This window comes from Clytia hemisphaerica, unplaced genomic scaffold (assembly GCF_902728285.1).
Source record: "Clytia hemisphaerica strain Z4C2 unplaced genomic scaffold, Clytia hemisphaerica genome assembly, whole genome shotgun sequence".
Taxonomy (NCBI): domain Eukaryota; kingdom Metazoa; phylum Cnidaria; class Hydrozoa; order Leptothecata; family Clytiidae; genus Clytia; species Clytia hemisphaerica.
Genome location: NW_027104114.1, coordinates 121783 through 143338, shown reverse-complemented (window position 1 = coordinate 143338; position 21556 = coordinate 121783). Strand labels below are relative to the sequence as shown.

Below are 21556 nucleotides of genomic sequence, written 5' to 3'. Positions count from 1 at the left end.
TTTACTGAACTTCTAGTTTGATGGATGAACTTGTTCGATAAGAATGATACCAAGAATTTCATTCAAGGTTTGTTTTGATTATTTTACAGATCCGGTGTCGAGATTGCAAGACGTATGTCGAGATTAGACGATCCTGCGGTACCTGAGAGTGGAGCTCTAATTTTTTCTTTCGAAAGATTGTTCACGCACTGGTTCCTCGTCTGCGAACTGGGTCCGAATGGCACTTGCTTTAACGACTTATCATTCCAAGAAGAAACTTTCAAATAAAGTGAAAACAAACTGAAAGAAGGACTTCAAGCTCATCTACAAGATGGTCTAAAAGGATTTATGTAAAAACCAAAAGTATATAAGTGAGAAAAGTGAAGTGAGAAAAGTGAAAATAGAGTTCGGTGTTTGTGCACTGGGCACCCCCCCTCTATGCATGTTATTAGCCTCCACTGATGCAAGTTTTACCCGATATCACGGTATCTTTTTTTGAAAAAAGAAGACATTGCATTGTTTTAACTTTTATTTTTTTCGAAGAAAATAGCTCGGAAAAGGTTGAAATGAGTCAAAAAGGTGGTAGGACCCATTTCAAGGGGTCTCTGGAAATGGAGGAACAAAAAGTAAATAATAAGTTTTTCTGAAAGGAGAAACCCCGAATGAAAAGAAAATCCATTTCGGCAGAAGCAAAAAAGTGAAAAAACTACATGGAAATTAATGAACTAGAATTAGTGAATGTAATTTTTGAATTTCTCATCCTTTTTCTGATAAAAAAGTTTCAGCTTTCAACTGTGTTTTCCTCCATTTCCAGAAATATTTGTTAGTCAATAGTTGAAACTTTTTTCTTCCCTGTAACATACAGATTTTGAAATATTGCAAAAATGTTCGGCACTTTACCAGTTTGCGGTCTAGCCCGTGTCCACAGTGTTATATACCGCTAAAAAGCTAAGATCACGGGCTTTCTTTTAATAAAAACCGGAACACTTTAGCATATAGAAAAAAGGTTAGAATGGTTCAAAGTTCACGGAAAAATGAAACGACAAAAGTTGAGTTGACTTCTGGAGTTGGTGTTCAACATTTTTTAATTCAAATTTTTCACTTACATTTAACTTTTTTGAAAATCCTTTTCGACCAACCTTTTAGACAACTTTTAACGTGCTCTTCGTGTTTGTTTTGATTTTTGTTTGGAGTGAGTGATCTTCTTATAGAATAAAAAGCTTTCGAAGGGAGCGGTACTAGTGCCCAGTTCTCAACCGAAGTACCAGTCTGCAACTGATTGCTTAAAAGAGAAAATCAGTGCTCTAATTGCAGGTTAGGTAATATAAATTGATCATGATGATAAAAAAACTCTTTCCCGTATTAAATTTCTTTTCACTCGTTCTCTTGTTTGAATGAATGAGTTTTTGAATGTTGCAAAAATAATCTCAAACTCTTGATTTTGAAAGTCTTCCTTCAATTTATTTTTAGAATAATGTTAAACAAAATAAAATATAAATAAAAAGTTGGCTGGCTGATAAGTTGTTGCTGCCAACATGAAGGTAAGACTTTTGTATCAATGGTATTAACCAAACACTAGGTCCAAACACTATCAAGCTATTACCAGAAACTGTCCATAAAATCCTGCAGAATTCTCTCTATGGAAAGCTTTAAAAAAACTTACTGATTAATTACAAATTAACGATCCTTCATATTCTTAAATTTTTGAATTTTCTAGCGTGTTTTCACAATACCAGAGCGAGTCCATGGTAGTGACCGTGTGACAATGGCCTGGCAAAACCAACAGGGAAATTTTTTGGCAGTTACAGGGTAAACAATTGCTTTAAATTTACCAGTCAGATACCTTTATAACAATCATAGCCAATTTTGTGCAATGAATGTTCACAAGATCTAATGCTTTAGAAAGATAGGGGAATAGACGATGTCTTCAATTTAGTAGCAAACCCCTAATTTAAGATTTAAGTGAAATTTTTTAACTAAGCAATTGTACAATACCAATACAACTGTTCTACCAAGTGAGTGGCACATCCCCGTGCGCAGATTTGTTATTAATAAAGTTAATGCTACTTTCTATTTATTTTAGAGTCAGTCGCCTAGTAACGATATATGACCGCCATGGTGAATTAAAAGATGAAGTCATCTTACCAGGGTATGTTTTGGAATGATTTATTTGCTTATCAATCACTTTTCTGGTATATATTTTTACTGAGTGATAAGAAATTTTAAATTCCTTCCAGTATTTTGTTTTGATCTATCTTTACCTTTAGAGTTTGCACAGGAATTTCATGGGATAAAGATGGAGATACATTGGCTATTGGGAATGAAAAGACAGGTTATTATTTTGACAATTCATACTCAAAATCTCATATGTTGTGTTAAATAATTTTATCAACCACTATAATATTTAGAATCACTTTTGAATTATTTAAGTTGAATCAAAGCTACAACACACAGATTTGATATTAAGACAAACTGTCTATTTATTGATATAAAGTCCAAAAATTTTCTTCTGTATACTTGAATCATAATAAATATTTGTTTATCTCAAGGAATGATTTATTTATGGGATGCAAATACAATGAAGACTACACAACTAGAGTCTGGTTTAAGGTGAACTTTTTATACTTTGTTAACATTATAAGTCTTTTTGAAAGCCTTTCCCTAGGTTTTCCTATTGACTGACTTTTTTATATGAATTTTAAGTTTATGGCTTTTTATTCTCAAACAATTAAGGCAAGTCTTTTTGAAAGCCTTTCCCTAGGTTTTCCTATTGACTGAATTTTTTATATGAATTTTAAGTTTATGGCTTTTTATTCTTAAACAATTAAAAGGCAAGTTTTTTTGAAAGCCTTTCCCTATTGACTGACTTTTGGATATGAATTTTTTAAGTTTATGTCTCCATCACTGAACATAATGTTTAAAGCTGAATAACCATATAACTGAATGACAATTACAAAAACTCCTTTTCAACAAGAAACACTTTCTCTCCTGTTGTAGTAGACCCTCCCTGGTGCCACACCTCAACATTCCCTTCAAAAAAGCACTAAATGATACTTTGGTCTGGTTTAAAAGTGTCCTTTAATAGTGTTCTGATGATGTTTTGTCAGTATAAAACACTGTGTGCTCTTTTACGTTTTGCTAGTTATTAAATAGTAAGTTTCTTGATTTTTTGGTTTAAGAATATACTATTCAAGTTTTTTCTATTCATTTTTAGTGACAAGAAGGGAAGAGAGTAAGCAGATAATTCCAATTGTTGCAAGTTATTTCATACTTTCAAGTCCTATTCTTGCTTATAGTTTGATATGAAACCAAAGCTGACTTAATAGTTCTATATAGTTGAGATATATATCGGCTAGAGTTATGCTTGTGTTTTTTTATTGTAATATTTGATTAATTATTGTATACTTTATTTCTTTTTAGCGGCAAAATTATACCAGGTGAAACAAATGGGTAGGAGAATGAAAGATTAGTATTTCAGCCTTGTTTTTGTAAGATTATATAAATTAGTAAGTGCTTTCAGTTTACAAGCTTAACAACTTTATCATTAGTTTCTTTTAAGTCTTTTTAGGAATATAGTAATGATTTCTACATTGTACCTTTTTCTAAAAAGTCAAAAAATTATAATTTTTTTGTAGAGATTCAATATCATTTCTCCTATGGTCAAAAAACTCACAAATACTGGCAGTTGGTAAGATTTATTAAAGGTCATACTTTTTAATTTCTCGTAACCCCTTTTTCTAAACGAATTGGAATTTCTTATACATGTCTTGTATTTCACACTGCGTAACCCCTATTTCACACTGCATAGTTTAATCAGTGTTGGGAAATGGTTTTTTGTTCTATGAGTATAATCTTTTAAAGAATAGTGGTTTTCTTTCAGGGACAAACAAAGGAAATCTTCTGCTTTACAACCACCAAACACAAAGGTAAGAAAATCAAATGAGTTCTTAGTAACTTTTCTTGCTCGATTTTTTCTTTATGTGAACATGGTATTGTCAACTTACTCATTCCATATATCCATGTATTGCATTATGAAAACTTGATAGATGTTGATACCCAAATGGCTGCATAAAGGTTGTTTAGGTGTCTATAAGTGCGCACTGTGATCGCTTCTTACGGATCTGTTCATTTTTGCTTGGAGAGAAGATTAAGTAAAAAAGTCAATCGAAAGATATAATGGAAAGTTTATCACTAATTGACTTTAAAAACCACCATAAAACAACAAAAAGAGCCTTTTTTAAGTCGACCAGGGCAAAATTTTAAACTGTAATTTTTGACTGAATAAATATTTTTGGAATTTTGTTCCCATTTATGACATTCTAAGATTGAAGGATCTCTGATATAAAAATAAAGATCATAGCATTATTCTATAAGAAGTTGATTTTCTTCTTCTTCATTTTTCATTTACATTTTTCTATTTCTAAAAGATTTTTCTTTTTTGATAATATTCCACTCTGGATTATCTTTTAAACAAACTCAAAACCGTTTTCGAATTCAAATTCTATCAAAAGTTACAGCCTTTTTTGTCTCCGCTGCAAATTATATTGAGACAGACTTTAATGAGAAATTAGCACACTGCTGATATAAGTTAAATACTTATGCTTGATTGAACCAATGGAATAGCCTAACATTTTTATTTAATAATTATTCAGAAAAATACCTGTGCTTGGGAAACATGCTCGAAAAATCTCATGTGGATGTTGGAACTCTGAGGTATATAAACTTTTGTTTCTTTACTATGATAATTTGATTTATTCATTTCATTCTTGCCAATCAACAAAATTGAACTTTCTTTTCAATTTAATTATTTCTTTTCTTATTTAGAACCTTATAGCGTTAGCGGGTGAAGATAGATTGCTGTCCATCAGTAACAGTGAAGGGGACACAGTCAAGCAGGTAAATCTCAATTTACTTTTTGAATTAGAGGAAGAATCGAATTGCAAGTCAAGCAGTCAGTTTGCTTTTTAGGAAATCTATATACTTCCTTTGGGGTTTTAGATTAGAGGTTTCACTTTCTTTGATTGCTTTCTTATCTGTAGACAGTCACAAGATTGGAACCAAACCAAGTCCAATTCTCTGTTATGAAGACGGACGAAAGAAGTGTTGGAGAAACTACAGTAAGAAAGAATCATTCACTTTTAAAGTAGAAAAAAAAATCTGCTAATTGTCTAGCCTGGATATCCAAGCTCAAAATTTTAGAAAAAACAAAATTTACCTCATACAGACAAAGTTCTAAAATTATAGAGCTTGGTCTCCCTAGTGAATGAAAGTGCAAACCCATGTTTCCAAAACTTTCCTACCCAACCCAGGGCAGCAAAACATAAATTAATAAAAAGCAGTCTTACAAGATCTAAATCCTGGCTACTAATTGTCTTGCTCTTAAATGTAAACTGATCGTTCAGCAAATTCCTTATATAAGTGAAAAAGACATTATACTTCGTAATATTTTTGACTTGTTAAAGGTTTTAAAGGTGATTAAATAAATATTATTCATTTATTTTTCAATAGTTGAGCTTGACAGTCGGTCAGAAAACGTTATTTTTATACAATCTGAATGAGCCAGATAATCCTATTGAGCTGGCTTTCCAACCACGATATGGAACGATTGTCACTTATAAATGGTTTGGAGATGGCTATATAATGATTGGTTTCTCAACTGGATATCTGGTCGTTATTTCCACTCACCTTAAAGAGATTGGACAGGTAATAGGAAGTGTAATTTGTACTAGTAATAACATGGTTTAGAGGGTGATTTGGGATTAATAACCCCGAGGTTCATTGAAAACATTTGAAAATAGCCCGAACGTAGTGAGAATTGAAGAAAAAGAATTGAAGAACACTCAATCGCTATTCTTTTACATTCGAAACTATAAAAAAACATTCGACTGACACTCTTATTTTGATTGGCTTAAAAATTTCAACCAATAGAAATTGTTGTTTACATCAGGGCGATTACAAAAAAGCGGGGCTATTACGGATTTATCGCCCCGCTCGTCCTTTACAAATCTAAGCTAAATGTAATCAACCATATAATTATCTTCGTTAAAGCCGAAACTGTACCTCATAACAATAGTCGAATATGTGTTCCCAATGCGTACACTTCGTACAAGAATTTGCCATCTCTTCCAAAATGATCTTGAATTAACAAAGCGCTACTTTTTCAAAAATGGACATACTGCACCACGGACAGCGACATGCTAATAGAAGACCCGGTGATTGGCCAATAAAAGTAAATTCTTTAATCTAAATCAAAGTTCTATTACGATACTGGTGGTATATACAATTCAATTGTCTTTCTGTTTGTAGGAACTTTTCCAGACAAGGGATCACAAAGATGAATTGACAGATATTGATATTTCTTTGTCTCTCAAAATGGCTGCTTCGTGTGGCGATGGCTGGTAAGTTTAGACTTATTCCTAGCTTTTATTGTTTCATTTCAAATTCTTTCTTTATATTTTTCGTTGATTTTAACTTATTTTTATTTTATTTTTATTTTATTTTTATTTTTTCAGCATCAAACTTCATGATTTGAATGATTTAAAAGAGATCCAAGCTATAATTAATGTAGAAGATATTGGTCGGGGTAAGTTACTTTTCATTTTTTTCTTTTTTAAATAGATCCAAATTGATCGGGTCAATTGAAATAGTTTCCTATCGATAAATTTGATAGAAAACTAAAAGTCTCGGGCATTTAAACTCACGGGCATTTAAACTCACATTAAAAAGAGGCATGATACTACTGTTTTCAGTTATACTTGGAATAAGACAAATTTTTAACTTACAACCCTTCTGAAACTTTTTTATTACAGCCAAACTGGACAAAGTACAATGGACTGAAGACGGTCAACTCTTAGCTGTAACTACAACTCAAGGAGCTGTCCATGTCTATTTAACCAAACTACCTATTCTTGGTGCTTCGTATGAAACTAAAGTTGCTTATCTGACCTCGCTACGAGAAATTACAATCACAGATGAAGTAGCAAATACATCTCCTATCAAGATCCCAACACAAGTTGAACCAAATTTCATTGCTTTGTATCAAGATAATCTGGCATGTGGCATGAATAATCGTGTTTGGTTTTGCAAACTTGCAGAATTCAGTATGTGCTTTAAGATTTATACCTCATGATTAAGTGTTGTGAGCCCAGGGGGGCACTTAGGCAAAATTGGGTACGGGACGTGTCGCTGGTCAGGGTCACTTTGTTAGGCTCTTAAGATTAAGGGTCCCAAATCTACTAATTTTCAAGATGTGTATCTGGCAGGGTCCACTTTTGGTTATTTGGACAATTTTTCAGGTTAAAAAATCTTTCAGTTTTTCGTCTACTTTTAGTCATTTTTGCCACTTGTTAGGGTGGAAATTCCAACAGGGTCACCACTTTACCAAAAATTCATATCTGACAGGGTCAACTTTTCTAAATCCAGCGGCACGTCCCCGTCTGCCGTCAAGGTCAGTGCCCGCCTAGCCTGTTAGACGAAAACCGCTTTTTAATCGCGATTTGACGTCTGTTACTTTTAAAAGGGTTGTATCAAAATAATTTCGATAGCTCACTAAAACTTCATCCCGATCCCGAGGATTCTTTTGTTTTGATTTTATGCACGGAACTAAAAAAATGAGACTAGATTGGACATCAACGCAAATCCTCTCCTACCTATTCGATTGTCCAATCCAGTCTTTATTTTCGAGTTCCGTGTTTTCCCGCCTTTATACACTCCGCACGGAAGTGACGTCACCCTTCACCGCAGTGCGATAACCTTCGACAAACGCTTCAAAGTGTAACTGACCATAAAAAAAAGAAAAAATTTGGTTTGTGGGAAGGCACTGGCTAGTGCCCGCCCCGAGGTTATGAATAAGACCTTAGTGAATATACGTAGAATATTTTGAGACTGCCATTTAAATTATAATTCTTTCTTACTAGATGGCACACCATTTCATGATCGGGAATACCTTGGAACAGTTAATCAAGTCAGACTGAATAAAGATTATGCTGCAGTCGGCTTTGAAGGAAGAGCACAATTACATTTAGTGAGAAAAAATCTTTTCTTCATCATCATCCCCGATGTTTTAATTCTGTAGACCTTAAAGGTTTTATTTTTACACAAGTGTTCTCGTTTCATATCAAAATAAAATTGATGGGTTTAAGCAAACGATATCATTTTTAATTAAAAACAAAAAATCTTTAATTACATTTTTTCAGTCACATGTTAACGTTTTCGACAGCTTAAAGCAATCTTCTTTTTACTTTATGTAGATTCAAGGAGACTTGGGAGAAAATAGTGAAGAGGAAAGGGAAGGGAGACTTTTCCCTGACGAAGGCGACAAATCAAAAATCACGTCTTTTACTCTTACTGGAGATTTTTTCATCTATTCCAACGAAGTAAGTATTATTCTGGTTGAGACGGTTTCACACTATATACTTTAATCGGACTAAATTTTGCGAGCGAAAAAAATCGCGTAATTTTCTGGATTTAATTTCGCGAGTCAGAGTTTTGAAATATTTCGCGTGAATTTAATTTCGCGAATAAGCCTGAAAACAGCTGTAAAAGAGCCATTTTTTGCCACAAATGGATGGAGACTTTAGACTGGTTTCTCCGCCGAAAATGCGATTTTAAAAAGTTTTTTTTAATTTCGTGAGTCAAGAATCTAACGCGTTTTCGCGAGTTTTAATTTTGCGAAAATGGCAAAAATTCGCCAAATCGCGAAATCTAATCTCGCGAAAGTTAATCTGAATAAAGTAAACGAAAATTTTAGGCATCTGTTCTCGAATCAAGCATCACTAAAGCTCTTGGGTTCGTGCTTAATTGATAAACGGGGTTCGGCATAAACAAAGGTGTTGGAAAAATGATCCCATTTTAATTCATTAGGCAAGTGAGGGAAAGCTTTGTTGTGTATACTATCTTCTTTAGAACAGTACTATTATAAAATTGACAATCCAAATAAGTATACGAATTCATTCATTTTTAACCTCAGGGTGGTCATATCAAGTTTTTCTATCTGGAGGATTGGCAATACGTAAACGAATATCGCCATGTGGTGGGCATTCGAAAAATATTTCCTGACGAAGCTGGAACAAAAGTCATTTATATTGATGATAAAAGTGATGGCTTTATTTATTGCACTGTGAGTTGTTTTTCATGCTCCTCCAACTCGTTCCCTATCCAGAAAATTAAATTTTTTCTGCAAATGTACCTTCTTGCTGCTTCTTGTTATACCTTATCTACTAATTATACCTCACTAATTTATATTTTTTCTCTATTTTAGGGCTGTGAAACTAAAGTAAGTATGTTTCATATTTTCGAATATTTCTTTCTATCGGAAGCAATATATTATTTTATTTTCACCCATTCTCCTTTCTGTTCTAATGCGTTTGAGAATCTAATCTTTTAAATTTTGAATGAAAATTCATTCTATAGGTCAGTGATGGTGTCCATGAAATTCAATCATTTCCACCTGCAGTCAAAGGTGTACTATGGGACCAAGGCTTTCTTGATGAGGTAAGACCTTTACTGAGGCGCTTTGCTTTGTATACTTATCGACTGGATACACCGATAAACTGGTACTTATGGTTCACGTTCACATTCCTATCCTAAAGGCTTAATCATTCAACCATAAACACTTTGGTAAAATTGTGAATTTTCTTAATTATTAATTTTGGGTCATGGACGACGATATATTTTTAATGTGCCACCATTCTTATACCATCTATTACTAATAGTATTCTGAAATTTATTCTTTATTTATTTTTCAGAATGTGTTTTGCGTTTACGACGAGGACAAATTATATTTATACTCATATTCCAAAGACACAGTAGCTGGTACAGATTGTGCTCTGGCATGCTCAGCTAAATTAAGTTTTGGTTACAGCCCTGTGATGATGCACAATGGAAGAGTCACGTGTCAAACGCAAGCTGGCAAGGTATTTGAAAAATATACCAGACTATGTTCATTCGATTGATCATCACTCAGGAGGGTCCATTCATCAGGGTTCATTCAGCTGGCTAAGTTGGCTCCTCACTCAGGCGTTGAATTTTATAATCACATGAAGATTAAATAATGATTGAACCTTTTCTGAATTTCATTAAATTTTCATTGTCATAAAGCAGGTCTTTATAATTATTATTTAATTACTTTTCTTCAACAGTTAATGAGCGTGGAATTGATACCTAACAATGTCTCAGATGTACATGATTCAACCAAGGTATGTTTCATTGGAGATTCTGTAGTAAGATCTTCTCCGATCTATTCATTTTTGATCGTATTTAACAATAAGTCTTTCGGTGAAAATAATGAGGAATTTCAAGTTTTGTTCACAAATATTGGATTTTTTTTTTTTTCAGGCAAAGAATAATCTCAAGAATATGCTGACTTTAAAAAGGTGAGCTATTTTATGTGCATCCTATTGTTTCAAGCAAAAAAAGGTAATAGCTAGTTTTTTTATTACCATAATTTTGGATAATTATCTTAATTGTATATGTTTTTGGACCTACCCCGGTGGAGGTCCTATAAATTAACCTCTGTCCGTTCGTTCGTTCGTTTGTTATTAGCTTTCCTCATAATTGGCTCATTTTTTGCACAAAGATGCATAACTATAAACCCTCGAATGTGACGGAGCCCAATTTTCAAAAAAAAAATTTTTTGGGCAAATTTGGGCCAAAAAACGGCTAAAAAACGGGTTTTTTGGACTTTGTGAAAAATTAGGTCGTTAACTTTTTCAGTTTTTTTTGCATGGAAGTAGGGTACCATCGTAGGTAAAAGATGGCTTAAGCAGATTTTTCCAAAAAAAATTTTGTTGGCTCAAAAAACGCATGTTTATCTATAAGAATCACTATTAATAAGCATACATCAATGTTCTTAGTCAAATTACTCAATTTTTTTATGAGATAGATGTTTTTTTTTGCCCAGGAGGGCTTACTTTTAAAAAATATGTGTGTTTAGACATGAAATTTTGGTTGCTTGGCGTGTTTTTATAGGAAAATAGACCAAATTCGATAATCTTTTACAAGCACATTATCAATTACTTAGGTATTAGCTCTTCTCGAGATTGGCTCTTTCATTCTTTATGATTTTTTGAGCAAAGATGCATAACTATAAACCCTCGAATGTGACGGAGCCCGATTTTCAAAAAAAAAAATTTTTGGGCAAATTTGGGCCAAAAAACGGCTAAAAAACGGGTTTTTTGGACTTTGTGAAAAATTAGGTCGTTAATTTTTTCTGATTTTTTGCATGGAAGTAGGGTACCATCGTAGGTAAAAGATGGCTTAAGCAGATTTTTGCAAAAAAATTTGTTGGCTTAAAAAACGCATGTTTATCTATAAGAATCACTATTAATAAGCATACATCAATGTTCTTAGTCAAATTACTCAATTTTTTTATGAGATAGATGTTTTTTTTTGCTCAGGAGGGCTTACTTTTACAAAATATGTGTGTTTAGACATGAAATTTTGGTTGCTTGGCGTGTTTTTATAGGAAAATAGGCCAAATTCGATATTCTTTTATAAGCACATTATCAATTACTTAGGTATTAGCTCTTCTCGAGATTGGCTCTTTCATTCTTTATGATTTTTTGAGCAAAGATGCATAACTATAAACCCTCGAATGTGAGGGAGCCCGATTTTCGAAAAAACAAATTTAGGGGTAAATTTCAGCTAAAAAAACGGCTAGAAAAAGGGTTTTTTGGACTTTGTGAAATATTGGATCATTGTTTTTTCTGACTTTTTGCATGAAAGTAGGTAAAAGATGGCTCAAGCAGATTTTTGTAAAAAAAGAATTTTTCAGCTCAAAAAACGCATCTTTATCTATAAGAATCACTATTAATAAGCATACATCAACGTTCTTGAAATTACTGAATTTTTTGATGAGATATGTTTTTTTGCTCTCAAGAGCATGAAATTTTGGTTTCTAAACGTTTTTTTATAAGAAACAAACGACTATTTTTAATAGATCGTCACTATTTGTGTTCTGAATGATTGTTTCATGGTCACGCTTATGTAGATATCAATTATATATGTGTTAAATGCATAACCAGGTAGGTCCATAAAAGTATCACTTGTTTAGATTCAAGGAAGCCTGGACGATATGCGAAAAATTGAAAACTCCAGAACATTGGGAAATGCTGGCTGAAGTAGCTACGAGACAGTTGGATATCAATTTCGGTAATTATTTTCATCTACAGCAGTCCACCTGTATACTAAATATTTTTAAAAGTTATAACCGTAGTGCCTTTCATCAATAAACTAAGTTACTTATTAACTGCTGTTTCTCCAGTGTTATATTTATTAGGCCTTTCATTTTATACCCATACAGGGGGGTGGACGAACATTTCCAGAGGATAAGCAGAGAAAATTTTCCAGGGGGTAAAAGACTGGTTTTAGTTCGTCCATCCTGGAAGGTATGAAAATAATTTTTCCAAGGGTATTTTTGAAAATATTGCAATTTTCCAGGGGATATCCACCTATTTTCAATAATCTTTTTTTGACTTGGAAAGGTTCTTCGGGTGGAAGAACCTTTCCAAGTCAAAACCACCCCTTGTATGGTTTTTAATGGAACCGCCCATTAAGCACATTGAATCTTGACTTGTATTTTTGAGAAACACCAATTCTCTTTCATTTGTAGCCATTCGTGTGTATCGTCATATCGGTAATGTCAGTATGGTTATTTATCTTGAAAAGTTAAAGAAAATGGAGGATAAAAACCTGCTGGCTGGCTATGTAGCAATGACATTGAAAGATTTCAATCTGGCGCAGGTAGGCTTTCACATTTAACATTTACTTATGATTTACTTATATTATTAGTATTATATACCCATTTTATAATGAAGACCCATAACTATATGGCCAGACCGAGGAGCTAACATTTGGTTGCATGTATCGGTTGAAATGTTCTTGAAAACGGCACCTCCGGGCAACCGGTGAAAGAATGCATTCACTCTCAATTTATCTTTTTTTCTTTCACAGGACCTTTTTCTTCTCTCCGGAAGACCACAAGCTGCCTTAGAGGTATTTTAAATTTAATTTCCTGGTTTTATTTTTTATGGATTTACTTCATCAAAAACATTTATTGGTTTTAAGTAGGAAAAGTAGGTTTTGTTCGTTTGATTTTTACAAAAGCAGTTTTTGTTTGACATTCTTATGTCGTTTTTGTTAACTTGACTTTTCCTTCCACGTGTCTTTAGATGCGAAGGGATTTGTTGCATTGGGACCAAGCGCTTGAATTAGCCAAAGCGCTTGCACCGGAAGAAATGCCCTTCATATCGAAAGAATATGCCCAACAGCTAGAATTTACGTAAGCTTATTAAAGAATCAAAATTTATTTCATAGTAAAAACTTTTCGGCTACGCCATAAGCTACGTAAGCTTATAACTTAGCCATTCATCCTTTCGCTAAATGCTCAGTTTTTTTTTCATTTGAAGGTTAAATGAACTTGTGTATTTGAATATTTTTAGAACTTTAAGGTTTAGCCTGTTCTTGCACTGGATTCCTGTTATTCTTGATTGTGTCTTTTATTGATTTTTTATCTCTCTTTCCGATCTAGTCCCACAATTCATTTCGACTGACTTGACTGATTTATTCCTATATTTTCATATACTTGTACTGTGTTGTATTTTGTTCCAGTGGAGATTATCCGAACGCGTTACTACATTTCGAGAATGGGATAACCAACGAGTCAGATGTAAGTTTTAATAAATCACAATCTATTTGTGATCATGATTGCAAAACCTGTTGAAAATATGTAATAAAGTGTATCCAGATTGGCAGTTTTTAGTAAAAAGTTGGAGATTTCATGTTTCACAGAAAAGTGCTACCAAGGGGTATTTCGGGGCCCATATCTTCCTATGGACTTTTCTGTTTGCCTTTAGATTTGACAACCTTGTTTACCTAAGGATCATCTACCACTGGTGTAAAAATGAACGTTATAGCATAAGTAGATCAAAAGCTCAATTTTTGCAATCGAAAATTTAACCGCTAAAAATCGCGAATTTTTCATCCAAAAACACATTCAAATATAGCGCTTTTGATTCTCTTAAACAAGCAATAGAAATTTCCACAATTGAATTTGATTATCAGAAGTTACGGGATGAGCTGGAGTTTTTATAAGATACTTCACTAATTGGTCATTTGAAGTGATAGAGATGACGCGTTCTTCAGCGTTCTTTAGAAAAAGTAACAAAATTGTTTTATTACTGGTTAACGACCAACCAGATCAAATAAGAGCTTGTAAAAACTCCAGCTTGTCCCGAAGTTACAAGCATTCTTGTTTCCACTGCCAATTATATCTGTATACACTTTAGCACATTCTCATTATTGAGCTGTTCATCTTTCATTGTTTTCTGTTTCAGTTTAAAGATCACGATGAGATTTGCACTGGTGGTGTTGCAAGGATGGCAATTCGTATGGGTGACATTCGAAGGTCAGTATCTGTGTTCAAGCAGGTTTAAGTCATAGCCGACTTTCTACCGTGCCTTTCCATCGTGCCTTTCCTAAAACACCCCTGTCTCACAGCCCTGGTGGAACTTCTTCCCACTGTGGGGATAAAAATCCCAATGAGGATAGAAATCCTATTGTTCTAAGGTAAAAAAATCCAGTGGGTATGGTTTTGGTGTACAATTTTTGGTGATGATAACAAAAGTTAATTTTCCAGTGGGTTGAAATTTTTCCACCAAGGACGGGATTTTGGCCAAATTTTCCGACAAATTTTCCGAAAGGACGGGGGAATTAGGCCAAATTTTTCAGAAGAGTGTGGGTCCCACCTAGTCTTCGACACAAGGATTTTCTAAATGTGAATTGAATTGGCAGAGAGTTGTTTGTGTAAAGTCGACGCGTTGCACTCTTTGCAACGACTTCTCTGAATCTTTTTCTAGCAAGATTTGGAGTACCAACTTTTAAATTTTGCCGAATGATAACCACAGTGATAAAAAATATTAAATTTTATTTTCAGGGGTGTCAATCTTGCTTCGAAATCAAGCTCAAAGGCTTTAAAAAGAAAGAATGAAAGTGCAACTTTCTTTCTTTGATTGACACAGAGAGCAGGTGACACGAGTTTTGATGAACTGCTTTTTTTTGCAATGCTTTTTTTTGTCTGAAAAACGTTGCTTTTAGATTTTCACGTTTTTACTTACTGTTGGTGCTTTGTCACACCTTGGGTGTATTCTGATTAACAGAATTGAAAAAATGACATGCTTTTGTAATGAAATGTTGTTTATAGGCGATTTTCGCAAAACCTGTATTATGTTGGACTGAGAATGGGCTTTCCCAGAAAAAAATTTTACCCCCACTGTTGAGAGTTTTTGAAGTATTGAACCCCCTGGATATCCACTCTTAAAAATATGCTCAACCCCTTAGATATCCTCTCTTATAAAGATGCTTACCCCTATTTCTTACTTGAAAAAACACTGGATATCCACTTTTGAACAAAAACGTTTACCCCCTGGATATCCGATATCCTCAATAGGGGGGCACAGACTATTTCTGGAAAAGCCCAATGTATAACCTGAAATAAGATTGTTTTCTGCATATCACGCTGAAGCTCTAAAGGGATGTGTAGAAAGTTGAAAAAAAGACCATCTGACAAATGTGCTATCTCGATTTCGCAAGGCCGCGCTCGGTTCATAGGACTGGGAATGGCAGCAAAGCTGTGTGATTGTGTTTGAAAATAGGGAACGTATCAGAAAAAAGGTCAATCTTTGACATCGCGGCACGTAACAAAATTCTTATTATGAAAGTGGCTATTTTTCTTAGATGGTTGATTTTCAAGCGACTTCAGAGGTTTACCGTACGCGTAAGAAAATTATGGCCATCTGTTATCAGTTTAGGAATGTACTATTCTTGTGTTCTCTTCTCAGCAGCTTACATTATACCTGGACCAATCCTCATTGATATGTCACACTCCCTTAAAAGTGTAAAATTCGTCACAAAGGAGTAGATCTATTCACCTTTACTCGCTACCATTTCTCTTTCTTACAGCAATACAATGAATCAGCAATTCTATACGAGAAATCCCAATCTTGGGATAAAGCTGCTAGTGTCTACATCAAGTTGAAACAATGGTACGAATCGCTTTCTCAATTATTAAAATTATTACAGAGTCTCCATAACTCGGACACGCACGGGGATCACAAATTTGTTCGAGTTAAGGAAATTTCGATTTATTGAGTAAGCTTTATAATGTATTGTTAACTGAAGAGACCATAAAACTTTCTCGAGTTAAGGAGACGTTCGAGTTAGAGAGGCTCGAGTTAGGGAGACTCTTCTGTACATCTCTAAGGTTCTAAGATGTTCGGCTATTTATTCAAGTTTTCTTATACCGCTATTAGAATCTATTCTACACCGATTTTCCGTCACTCTTTGCCGACATTTTTTACTGAGAGATCTATTTTTAAGTACAAAACTCAGAACTTTCAAATGAAATTTTATGATTGCTTACCATCAGGAACAAGGTTGGTGAACTACTAAAATACATAACGACTCCCAAACTGTTGATGCAATACGCAAAAGCCAAAGAGCATGATGGGAAGTACAAAGAAGCAGCCACCGCCTACAAAAAGGCCAAAGATTACGAGAGCGTTATCAGGTAAAGATTAAAAGAACCAGTAAATTTTAGCTGAGGCTTAACTGTTCTTCTTTTCTTCGTGATTTTCATTTTTTAATTTTCTTGATATGCTTACTACATTCATCGATTCATCACACTAAAGATTGCTTAAAATCAGCATTTTTAATTTTTTCTTGAAATGAATAATTTTCAAGACGCTCCAATTTTTTTTTCAGAATCAATTTGGATCATTTACAGAACCCAGAGGAAGCGGTCAATTTGGTTAAGGAGACGCAATCGGTGGAAGGTGCCCGTATGGTTGCCAAGTAAGTCTCGTATTATTCTCGTTTAACGTAGTAACATTTGGTGAATACTTTTATTTCTTCTCAACGTTTTATAACGAAAGCGGTCATCATCATAAGACAAAAATGCTTTCGATTTTATTCCATTTTTGACTTAATCCATGGCATTCTAAAGTAGATTCTGTAGATTTAGAACGCCTTGGCCATGTCACCAATTTTTAAGTTTTTCAATCATTTAGATTAAATTTCTTGAGTATATTTGAAACTAAAAAGACACTGGAAATTTTTTTTACTGACATTTCTTCCTGTGATCTTTCTCTAAATGAGTCAACTTTTCCGTGTTTAACTTTATTATCACAATTTAAGGTACTTTATCGTGTTATTTCTAACCAATAATAAAAGTTTCATTTCAGTTAGAAATGATTCGAACGGAATACGTGTAAACGTGGTTTAAGTAATGTATTGCAACATTGAAAACTATTTTTCATTTCATAGATTTTTTCAAGACCTTGGTGATTTCGCTTCAGCAATACAATTTTTAGTCATGTCAAAATGCGCTGATGAGGCATTCAAAATTGCACAGGTACGAACAAATTACCATGGATGATTTTTAAATGATAGCCGAACATCACCAGAAAAACGGTTTTGTAGTTTTTGTTTCTTTCATTTGTTCGTTCTTTTATCTCATTTTGATCATGTGTGGGTTCAATCAACAATCCGGCTTGCAAGACTTATTATTTCCCTTGCAAAAAAAGTGAATGAGACGAGTTCACTGACTATTTCCCTTGCAAAAATAGAGTCCATATTACGAAAATCATACACTGTTTGTATTCTCTTTTCAGCAATATGACCAAATGGAACAATATGCAGAAATTATCGGTGAGTCTTCGTTTCTCTCAACCTTTTTGTTTTCGCCCTTTTTAATTTTTTTTTCTCAAAAAGATGGCTTTCTTGGGTCTTTACGGATGAACCTTAATGACAAATTCATTCATTCATTCATTTTTAGGCGACCAAGCGACACAAGAAGACAATAACAGTATTGCCGTCTATTTTGAGAACAAGCGGAAATATTTGCTTGCTGGAAAGTTCTTCATGTTTGCTGGACAATATCAAAAAGCATTGAGTCACCTCCTTCGATGCCCAGTAACAGAAAATGGAGAGTCTGTCGAACTCAGTATACAAACGGTTGGTTTTTCTTTGTTTATGACAGTGAAAAATATTAAGTGAATAATAGGCTATTCCAGAAAAAAATCGTACCCCCCATGTTAAGGAGGTCTTTTTTGGAAAAGGTGACCCCTTGTATATTTTTCACCCTGATCTTTGACCTCGCTTTACTGACCACCCTGGATTTTTACACCCAAAAAACCAGACCGCCTTTTCTTTTAAATTTCCAGACCATTCTGGACGTCACACCTCCTCAACATAGGGGGTACAGACTATTCAGACTTAATGATTTTATTTTCGACTTGTAGACTTTGAATTAAGATAAGTTTACCAAGAAAGGGTTGGAATCATTAATTCCCTATGCCGATGTCTGACCAAGTCATACTTTTTCAATTGAATTTTGTTGATTAGTTTTATTTCACACGATGACAATGTGATATGCGTAATAAGCGTTCAGAAGAATTCTTCATCTTTATAATGTGAATGTTCTCGATAACTTTTAAGCATAGAAACTTAATTTAAAAATTAAACTAATTCTTCAGGTGAAAAAAGCGAATGACGAGAAGTTGATAATGCATCTGATCGATTTCTTGATGGGTGAACTGGATGGTATGCCAAAGGATTCTAAATACCTCTTCCGCTTGTACATGGCTATCGAGAAATTCACGGAAGCGGCAAAGACAGCCATCATTATTGCGCAGAGTGAACAGGAGATGGGGAACTACCGGAACGCGCATGATGTGTTGTTCAGCATGTATAAAGGTACCTTTATTGGATGGTTTTACTGTTTGTCTTCTTATACATGAAATGATATACTAAAAATATATTCGAATTAAAATATGAGAAGCAGAGAATATTGGAGTTAAAGAACACTATTTTAAATGTGTTCTCTTTCATTCTAGAATTGCGTGAACGGAAGATCAAGATACCAAATGAGATGAATCAGAACTTGATGTTACTGCATAGTTACATTGTTTGCAAGGTAAAAGAAATCTCATCTTTCTCCATTTATTCTCCTCCAAAAACTGGATTGTTTATTTATTTGAAGCTCGAATAACACTACTTCATCTGGTACAATACACACAAGGAAAGTAAGTTCTTTTAGTCCTTAAATTCCGGTTCGTACATTTGCTTTCACTTCAACACCAAGTGAACTTTTTTTCTCTCCATAGATTCATATCAAACGCGGTGACCATTTGAAAGGAGCTCGAATGTTAATCAGGGTTGCCAACAACATCAGCAAATTTCCTGCACGTACGTTTCATTACTAACACATAATACAATGGTTGCAATGCTCTACCTGGTTTTGGATGTACAGTAAAACCTCCAATTAATGGACACTCTAAAAGGCGGACACTATTATTTTCCTCGGCCCTTTTCTAGCCAAATCCTCATAAAAAAGTTTCCAAAAGGCGGACACTTCTAATTAGCGGATACTAACCCTATTTCCCCATGGTGTCCGCTAATTGGAGGTTCCATTGTACTTTAAAGAGGAGAAATTCTCCTTTACGAGAATATTACTCCTGACGAAAACTTTTAGCAGAAGAAATTTCAGCAAGATGAAATTTCCCCTTCTATTCGTGATATTCATGACGTAATGTTTTAAACGGAAGCACCCCCAAAACGACCGGGTATTTGCCGCTAATTTAACCGATAAAATAGTGACAAACGCCATGGCTTTTTTGGGTCTTGACAAAACATGGTAATACGAATAAGGTGTTTGATTCAGTGAAATTGAATAATTGTTTCTTCGCTACTTTCAGACATTGTACCGATCCTGACATCGACGGTTGTGGAATGTCATCGAGCTGGGTTGAAGCATTCCTCCTTCAGTTTTGCTGCCATGCTAATGAGGCCGGAATATCGATCACAAATCGACGTCAAATACAAGAAGAAAATTGAAATGATTGTCAGGTACTGAGAAGGCTCGGGTGTTATTTTTTTCGCACTACCGATAACTTAACTTGAGACGTAAACTTTTGTTTAAATCACCATTTGAGCATCAACGCTAATGCATTATTTAAAATTTCGATGTTGATGTTTTTCTTTTCAAATTTTTCCAGAAAACCTGACAAAACGGAAGAAGAGGAGCCATTGGACGCGTGTCCGTTCTGTTCGTACCCAGTCCCTCAAACACAATTGGATTGTCCGGAATGCAAGCAACACCTCCCTTATTGTGTTGTCACCGTAAGCTCCTTTTATTCATCATCCGAAAATTACTTGTATACTTGCATTTTCCCAATGTTTTCTCTAATGAATTAGACTGAAGGTCGTGGTTTATCTATTTATACTATTCTCTATTTATGTTTTTTTGCAAGGTAAAACACTCTATTCCTTCATTTTCAGGGTCGACACATGTTGAAAGATGATTGGTGCAATTGTCCTAATTGTTCATTTCCTGCTTTGAGTTCAGAATTCAAAAAGTAAGATGGCCTACTTTTCTTTTCGAAGAAACCAGTCTATTTTCCCCATGTTATTAAAGCTAGTATCAAAATGCAAATTCATATCTTCCTTTTTTCAAATGAAAAGTTTCTTTGAAATTCTTGCTAACGTACGAGTAATTGATGCTAGCTTGTGTTGGACTACAGAGAACTAATTGGCATATTTCAGTATAGAAGGAAAACCCTTTTTGTAGTGAGTTCATCCATCTATCTCTAATATCTTTTTCTAGCTTATTGGAGGGAGAAGACACGAAATGTCCAATGTGTGCAGAGAAAGTGACGATCAATAGCTTGAAGCCAGTTCCTGATCCATCTATTTATCTCAGAGACGAAGTGGCCGTTCCTGCCGTCCCTGATGAACTTTGAAAGATGCTGGGGATGAATTTATGTACTGCTGTTTTCTGGAGATCTATCACTACAAAACCTCTATCTATTTAATGAAATGACAAATACCTTGATGCTCTCTACCGACTAAGGATCAAAAAAGCTGTATTGGCTTTCTTTACTTTAATTGTACACGCTTTTTGTAAGAACAGTTTTATAAGAACATGAGGCTGAAAATCGGCCAATATCTAAGAAAATTTCAAAAAGCCTTAGCCAAAATTGAATGGTTCTATTAAAAAAGCGTGTAAGTAAATGGACTAAAAATCTCCAGATTAAGTTCTATTTTTTTTTTGATAATACAGAAATATTAAATACATCATCCTCTCTGCCCCTACCTCAATAAAAAATGTAATATCAATGAATAAATATGAGTAAGGTTTGAAGAACATTTTAACATAATACTGTAATATGAAAGATCAATATTAGGGAAATTATTATACAAAACTATTGAAAAATTTTTACGAATTGTATATATAATATGTAATTATGTAACATTATCTGTGGGTTTTTTTTCGTGTCACATTTTTATTGAAGATATTTTAAGTACAATCTTCACAAATACTTTCCATCGCTCATTTTCCTTTCCAACATGCCTTTTTTTAGTCGGTGACATACAATGACACATGAAATACGCGTTTTAATTCTTATGGTAATTTAGGTACTGGTACTTAGGCAAAAATGGGTACTAAGTATGTGCGGACGGTAAGGGGTCGGTTTTTTAACCGTTCAAAGTCTCTCTAAGGGTCGCAAAAATCAGAAAAATT

The 21556-nt window shown here is 34.1% G+C and overlaps 1 protein-coding gene across 1 annotated transcript; it reads left to right on the top strand.

The window, feature by feature from the left end:
* Positions 1–1443: 1443 nt before the first annotated feature.
* On the top strand, positions 1444–21348 carry LOC136813360 (WD repeat-containing protein 19-like). The gene is made up of 42 exons (XM_067069869.1): positions 1444–1520; positions 1697–1788; positions 2063–2128; positions 2247–2311; positions 2529–2589; positions 3615–3667; positions 3860–3905; positions 4632–4692; positions 4804–4875; positions 5019–5096; positions 5488–5682; positions 6286–6377; positions 6492–6562; positions 6789–7079; positions 7896–8002; positions 8229–8354; positions 8948–9097; positions 9239–9253; positions 9391–9471; positions 9726–9893; positions 10119–10175; positions 10315–10352; positions 12032–12129; positions 12590–12720; positions 12931–12972; positions 13149–13258; positions 13588–13645; positions 14313–14383; positions 14912–14967; positions 15896–16019; positions 16403–16543; positions 16738–16827; positions 17299–17386; positions 17646–17682; positions 17810–17988; positions 18510–18729; positions 18870–18949; positions 19140–19221; positions 19731–19881; positions 20031–20154; positions 20314–20390; positions 20639–21348. Exons 1-42 carry the CDS (start codon positions 1515–1517, stop codon positions 20772–20774), a joined length of 4086 nt encoding a protein of 1361 aa, XP_066925970.1. The 5' UTR covers positions 1444–1514; the 3' UTR covers positions 20775–21348.
* Positions 21349–21556: the final 208 nt, after the last annotated feature.